Below are 8,151 nucleotides of genomic sequence, written 5' to 3'. Positions count from 1 at the left end.
TTAATGGGCGATGTAGATATTGCATTAAAGATCAGCCAACAGCCGAGAACCCTTTTGTAAGCACATAATGTAATCTGAAAACTGCTGGCCTGATTAAAAAAAAACAATGCAACTGATCTCAGCTGGTATTCTATAATGGAGTGGAATGGAAATTTCTAAGTGACCCCAAACTTTTGACCGGTAGTGTATAACCTCAGACGTATGAAGAGTTACAGTATGCAATATAATTTTGATACATGCAAAGTGTTGTGAAGATAGATAGATGGATACTTTATTGATCCCCAAGGGGAAATTCAATTACTTGAAACACAATGTTGTGAAAGATGTTTTATCATTAATATAATAATTAATTGATTAAATTGTGAAAAATCAAATACATTGAACTCACCATCTACTTACTGTACTAGAAGCTGCTATACTATGTGCAAAGATGGGGGGTATAGAGTAGTACTTTATACCTTTACCTTGACCTTCACATTGTCAAGAGTGGTTATGTCATCAAAATGTGATTAAATAATACATTTGCCAAGTACATAGATAATAGGTGAATAGGAGTTCAATCTCAACGTTTTTTCCATGCAGTACTCAAGTGTTAACAGTCTCTCTCTCTCTCTCTGTCTCTCTCTCTCTACACAAGACAACTTAATGACAATCTTGGGATACATCTACGTCCTCAGAAATCACCTCTTAAATAATTAAATAACATGTACAAATTGTATCATTACATGTCAGGTTATTGAAATGCGTTTTCTTATTAAATCTTATTACGTAATACATTTCAGGTGTAGGCTGCACTGTGGTGTGGATAGTCCCTACACGTTCACCATATTTGTGTGGGGTCGCAGTTAAATTAAACCCGACTGTTTTAATAAAGGCTGATCTTAACCCAACTATAGTCTATCCATTGATTAGTTTAGCAATTGAAAGAGAGTTAGAACTAAATCCTACTCTCAACAGTATTCTAATTGATTGATTGATTCGTTTCCACTGTTAACTCATTCAAGAGTGTGGTCATACACTTTGCTGCAATCAAATCCTGTGATTGTTTTAAATATTCACAATATGCCTCCGTTTTAATGTTTGTTCCTTTAGCCGATCCTCCGCATTGTGTCATTTTTGCATCTTAGCTAAAACACTAGTCTATCCACACTGAAAACCATCGCTGCTCAGAAGGCTTTGACGTTTTGAGAAGGCTACCTGTTTTAGCTTCAAGGACATCACACACTTAATATGTACTGGAAGACTTCAGAGACGATTCATCCACTTTCTATCTCTTAGATCCCGCGCGTAATTTGGAGCGTAAACTGGCTTTATTTCATTGGGTTTATTATATATTTGGGAAAAATACTGCTAGACAGATTGTTAATAACAATTACATTTTAATATACCGAAATAAATAGTTTGTTATTAAATATTATCTCATCCATAAAGAAGTTTGAATTTATTACCACTGATCATTGAGTGCATGTAACTCTCCAACGAAGATGATCATCGTCTATTGTGCACCCTTTCGTAGGCTACATCACGGTCACATTAACTTTCTCTTTACAATAGTTTTTTTCGCTATCAAGTAAAGCGAATATGTTTGCTCTAAGTGTTTTCCGCACCCCTCTGAATAGTCTCCCTGTTCTTGTGGCAATCACCAGCGCCGTCTAGTGATTTTCCTATGCGCTTGGTGAAAATAAAGCACCTGCTCCTAGACAGCAACAAAGCAGGACAATACAAAGCAGAATAACCACAACTAACCTATGCTAAAGGCTAAACATTCACATAATACATCAGGACAGGTCTGCGATGTGCAATGCTAGTTGTTTGTCTTCACGCTTATTTTGTCTTATATAGAGTGTCACAGTGCAACGAATAGCCTATGCTTTGGCAAGTAGGCCTTGTTGATCCAGTGTAGGCTATACATTATTCTGTGCAGTATTATCTGTGCGGGATTAAAAATATTGGTTTATTATATATTAATATGATACGAGTTATTTTCATGGCAGCATCCTTAAATTCAGATTATGTTATTGGGGCCCGTTATTAGAAGTGTTATTGTATTGATTAAATTCTATTTATGCGAGAAATGTGTAAAACCTATGCGCAATCAATTAACCTAAACGTGCCAGTGGCATACATATAGCCTGTAAGCTCAACAGGTAAGATATTATCGGGTGTTCGATATTAATGAATGTGTTATGTTGTTCCGAAGTGTTTCCTATGTATTTCTCATAAATTAGTCTTCAGAAACTAGTTAGGTTACATTTCCCTATCCCTTACATCACCAACACAAGTTAATGGGAGGTAATCCCCACCATGTGAGGGGTCGGTCAAGGTTGGAGGCGGAGTGTGTTTCATTCAAATCCTCATCCCAGTCCTATAAAAAGGGAACTTGTGTGCAGTCAAGAACTTAAGTGCAGAGGATCAGAACAGATGATAACACAGCCACTCAAGTCTCCTGTAGCCAGGCCTAAACACGGTGGTCGCGCCACCCCCGTTCGGCATGAAAACCATCAAGGCACTTAAAAATGCAGTCATTTGTCTTATTTTGCTGCCTCGCTTCCTGGTGGCTGCGGTCATGCTCTGGTTCCTCGATTTTCTGTGCGTAAGGAAAATGCTGTTCAAAATGCGGGAGACCGAGGGAAACGCGGATGATCCACCTCTGTGTATCTCTGATTCTAATCGGATGTTCAGCCTGGAGTCGCTGAAAGCGGTCTGGCACGGGCATAAACTGGACTTCTTTAAATCGGCGCACCTGGGACACGAAGCACCCAACACCGAAGTTGTGCAGCTTGGAGACCGAAAACCAACCCGGATTCTTGACTATGCGAAAGGCAAGAGACCACTAATTCTAAACTTTGGTAGTTGTACCTGACCACCATTTATGACACGCCTGAAGGCGTTCCAGCGGGTTATAAACCAATACGCTGATATAGCAGACTCCGTTGTTGTGTATATAGAGGAGGCGCATCCGTCAGATGGATGGGTGAGCTCCGATGCGCCATACCAAATCCCCCAACACCGTTGTCTTGAGGACAGACTGAGAGCGGCAGAGTTGATGAACCAAGAAGTGCCGGGTTGTCTTGTGGTCGCAGACAGTATGGAGAATTCGTCAAATGCCGCGTACGGAGCGTATTTCGATAGACTTTATATACTCCAGGACAACAAGGTTGTGTACCAAGGAGGCAGGGGACCGGAGGGATACCGAATATCTGAACTGAGAAACTGGCTTGATCAGTACAGACACAGTATTGAAAATTCCAGGAATGTTGTCATTCATATATAATTTAAACTTTCTGTTTCACCCACGTTTAGAAAATTGAGCCATCATTGACAGACTGCAATCCCACTAGTGTTGTTCCCTTTCTCATGATAGGACTCAAACCAATGAAATTGTTTGTGAAGGCGGAAAAGTGTATTTTATTACAAGACAAGAAGTTGTGTCCTATAACTCGTTAGTTTATTTTAAACTTGGGCATATGAACATCGTTAGGTATTCAATCAATTATGTTGTTTACTTGTTAGTTATCAATCGCATATTTGTATATTCGAATTATATTGTTGCTGCATTTGTTATGCCCTTATCTCCCTGTTCTGCTTCGTACTGTGTGAATGGTTAAGGGGATTCTCCTGACTGCGTAATGCTCATTGACATACACCCCAGTATTGTTGTGAAGTTCGGTTTTTAAAAGGTGCGTCACCAGAAAATCGATACTGATGTCTTAATACTGGTGTGCATGTGCGTGTGCATTGCCCTTTTTTATCGAGTATGTTTTGTAAATGATACATCCTTTTTATTGAATATATTTTGTAAATAAACAAACTTGTAATTTAAATGGTGTTCTGTGAGAAACTATGTTTATAAAGTAAAGAAATAGGTCCTCTTTTACATTACAAGATAGACATTTTGGTAATTGGTGCCGTATGGTACAAGCTCTTAACGAGCGCATTTAACTCCGTTTAAACAGGGATAGAGAGGAATAGCGCACCGTTTACACACTTTTGTGTGTGACTCGGTGTGTTCTGTCCAGCCCTTCATGTCAATACAAACATTTTTCCTTTTAAATGGATAACTTTCAAATCCTGCTCCTACACACGCCATTGGGACATTGTTAACATTACAATTCAAGAGTCATACAAGTGTGTGTGTGTGTGTGTGTGTGGGTGAGAGAGAGAGATGATGATAAACATTTTAACCCAAAAGATAAGCAAGATTCTCTCAATTGTTTCTGCCCCGGCCCAAAATATTACTCTTTTCATTTCAGTGCCCCTTGTTTAATTATTTGTCAAGTATTGTTAAAACTGCTGCACCTTCTGTGCATGTCACAATCCACTGTGCTCAGACTTAAGCACATCGAACGTGACTCGTGCCATACGGGATTAAAACATAAATCTGATGCTTGCTTCACATCCGCTAGTTTTAGCCCAACTCTTGTTGCTCAGCTTTAAAGTACAGTCTGTTGCAGCTGCACAGTAGGCTACCTGGGGACTGTTGAGGTGACTCCTCTAGTCTATTGCCAAGTTAAAGTAAAAAAAAAAAGAGGAAACATCATGCACACATCCTTGCTTGTCGTCTTTCGCAGTGTGATGATGAGGAAGGAAATTTGGGTTGTTCTGGCTTGAGTCATTTGTATCCATCATTTGCCAATCTGCCGGTGGGCTCAGCTCGGCTCTGATTGCCCCCTGTTGCCTATTTAGCATCACTTCTCCTTTCAGTTGCACTGATTACCTTCAATTTTCTGCACACAAAAGAGTCTTTCTAGATGCTATTTTCACACACCCGCCTCCCCATCTCCAGTCGCAACACTGAATACAAGACATAGTCGTAAGCTCCAAAACCAGTCTGGCTTCCAAAAAAAGTAGAGGAGGAAACAAGCCTTTAGTGTTCACTTGGGAGGTGAACTCTCTGACACCGAGTGAAAAAGTTTGAAAAGGTTTCTGTTTGATAAGGTTTCATTTATGCCATAAGCCCCTGTGTTCCATGGAGACGCTCCTTAGTGTCACCTGAAAAGAAAATTGAAAAGAACCTGGTATCAGGGTTATGAGGGCATACAGTCCATGCCCTTGTATCTCCGATATCTCCACTCATGGTCTAAATCTCAAGGTCATAGCCTTGATTGCCTGAGATGGCATTCTGACAAACATAAAATGGCCTATATATGGCTAACTTATGCCTATCATCATGCTTTGGACAAATGTGTCTGCTAGATTGACAGACCTCTGTGAACACAGGCAATGCTCTATAAAGTATGCTTTCTAGTAATAGTATATGCTATGGTAATGCTCAATATGTTGTTCCATACAGGATAGAAACATAGTCAAAAGAAGAGCTCAAATATGTTGCAAAGATCTGAGGCACATAAAAAAATAGTCATAATATGTTAGTCATACTAAGCCTACTTTTAACATTTTTGAATGATTTCTCCTTCCAAACCACATAACAAAAACAAAAAGCAATAAAAACAGTTCACTGAGACTGTTTAGATTGTCAAACCAAAATTGACAAAAAAGGAGAGATATCCTTTTCCATGATATTTTAATTTGTTGCACTTATTTAGAATATAATTATTTTGCTAATAATTCTGTTTGCTTGACTTCACATTTTGAAGTCAGTGTGTGTCATTTTAATACTTCTTTATGTTCTCTTTATAGAGGACTTGTGAGATGTGCTGAGAATCACTGTCTGCTTGGTTACTAGCATTCAATGACATACTGACAATAGCTTGTTGACATAACATGTAGGGCAATATGTCCCAGACAGTCAAATCTTATAGATAAGGTCAAATATAATTTCTAAACACTTCACATCATGTCATTCAAAGTAGATAAAAGAAAGAGTAAACAATTGTGTTATGAAATTATTTGCACAAATGAAAAGCAAATATTCATTTTTATCCAAACATGAATACAACAAAGTTATGCAGAAAGCTATGAATCAATCACCTTGAATACCCTGTAATACTCCCTGTGTATGTCTGATCAAGCATATTAGACCATATAGAGATTGAAGAGTCCAGATAATCCTTTGATTGATTAATTCTGATCTCTGCATTGTCTAGAACGTTTTCCATGGGTTAGGTACAAAGGAGATTATAGAGGGACTTCTATATTTGTTGGCAACCTCTGATACCATCCTGCTGTCGGTTGCTTAGTTACTGTTTTTTTTTTCTGTCTCTGTTGCGACTGAGTGGCCTTATGAATGTGTCCTTATCCCTGACGGAGATAGAATAACCAAACTCTGGATATCTTTGGTTTTCTTCAGACTTTAAAAAATCAACCTTGTCAGCTGCCAACTAAAATATTTTGCTAAATACGAAGGAAATGTGAAATGGTACTTTTGAAATGTAAAGGTCTTGGTCATCTTTTCAGTCCCTCCATAACCACTGGCCTTATGACTAGGGAGATGGGGTTCAGTTGCTCCACTGATTTTTGTCATTTATTGGTGTCCTGATTCACTCATGGCAAAGTGAACTCAGATCATAAATGTTTATTTTTTCATATTGGATGAAAACAACTATTTGTGTGATTGTCAAATTTGATTTTGCCATCTAAAGTTACATCATTCCCTTCCTCAATTTCTCTGATATCTGAAAAGGCTTTCCACTTGCTCTTTGCCTGCAGAATGGGCCTAGAAGTTACCATGGTAACATTTTGGAGAAAAGAATCAAATTCTTCGTTGCAGTCTGTCACAGTACCTCGACCTGAAGTTCCAGCCAATGGTTTCATCTTCAGTGGCTGACACACACATTTTGCTATTGTCAAACAATCAAATCAATTCAGGTCCTGTCTTCTCCTTCTCCTGTCTTCTAGAAGACATTTAATCTGAGAAAAGAAAGGAGTCTTTTTAAACAACAGGGATTCAGGGTCTGCCTTTCTGATTGATATGCACATTCCTAACCACATATAACATTTTAAAACAAGTGTTGAACTATATGTTTAACACTATACGTTTCAATAGTCCACGTTAATGCAAAGAAATCCAGTTAGTTGCTTTTGCTATGCTGGCTGTAGTCCCACAGACATCCAGCTCAGTCTTGGCAATATTTGATCCATGCATGTGCTTGTGTTGCACATTGTGTTTCATTCCTGCTCCGAGAACTCAAGAGGATAATCTCCCTTTTCTACAAAAGACATCATCTCTTGCCGTCAGTCCTGACATGATTTTTTTTTACCATCTGGAAGATACTGGATATATACCCCCATCACCCTCCTCACCCCGCCACCACCACCAAATCCATCCAATTAATAGATGTTGCATTGTTTGCACAGGCCGTGCCCAGGGAGCCTGGTGGAGTGTTTGAAAAACATTATTCCCATTACGTGGCTCTTCGGCGAATTAGCAGGAAGACTAAGCTTCGCTTCTCTCTAGCGTCATTGCCAGTGACGCATTCATAACCAGCATATCCCTGAGAACAACAAATTAGAAAGGGCTCAAAAAACTTTAATAGCGCTTGGATGGCAGTTCAAACCGAGGGCTTGCCATAGTTCAAAAGGGTAATGCACATTCTATTGTTTATTGACTGCCAACTCAATTGCGTTTGAGTTGAAATAATATGATTTGGGGGGGATTTAAAACTGAAAAGTGTTCTGATTGCTTTGCATAAACTGGAGTTTTTTTTAAGTAGTTTTTTCTCCTCACTGGCTTATTCCCTGAGCTTAGTTATTCCTGTGAACTGAATTGAATTGAATGGAATTGAACTGAATGTGTAATCAGCAAGGATGACGTACAATCGAACAGACCTCTCTTTGGTTTTATAACATAGATACATATTACATTCAATTTCATTGAACATGTTTTCTGTCCTGACTAATATAGTTAAAACACTCTGCTGGTTCAAACAGGCACATAGAAAGACGTGGGCACAGAAAATCTCTTGGGAGCATTTTGGAGATGTGAAAGCACAGAAAGGAACCATAAAGTGAAGGGAGCCAAAACAGCACACACATAAAAGCATCTAGTCATCCTTTTCATAAGCACTACCAGGAGTCCATTCATTTGTGTGGGTCTCTCACCTCACATCACAAGCAGTACCAAAACAAGGAGAGAGAGAGAGAGAGAGAGAGAGAGAGGCATGCACACAACTCTTGTCAAAGTGGGAGAGATGGAGAAAGACGAGAGGAAGAATGAAAGAAAATGGACGGGGACTAATTCAAAGAGAGAGA

General features: G+C 39.0%; 1 protein-coding gene across 1 annotated transcript; it reads left to right on the top strand.

Annotated features, from left to right (window-relative positions):
* Positions 1 to 1,398: 1,398 nt before the first annotated feature.
* dio3a (iodothyronine deiodinase 3a) lies at positions 1,399 to 3,824 on the top strand. Its single transcript, XM_048270778.1, has one exon. The coding sequence runs from the start codon at positions 2,492 to 2,494 to the stop codon at positions 3,272 to 3,274; it is 783 nt and encodes a 260-aa protein (XP_048126735.1). The 5' UTR covers positions 1,399 to 2,491; the 3' UTR covers positions 3,275 to 3,824.
* The last annotated feature ends 4,327 nt before the right edge of the window (positions 3,825 to 8,151 follow it).

Source organism: Alosa alosa, chromosome 19, assembly GCF_017589495.1.
Source record: "Alosa alosa isolate M-15738 ecotype Scorff River chromosome 19, AALO_Geno_1.1, whole genome shotgun sequence".
Classification (NCBI taxonomy): domain Eukaryota; kingdom Metazoa; phylum Chordata; class Actinopteri; order Clupeiformes; family Clupeidae; genus Alosa; species Alosa alosa.
Note: the sequence above shows the minus strand (reverse complement) of the source record. Positions and strands in the feature narration are given on the sequence as shown.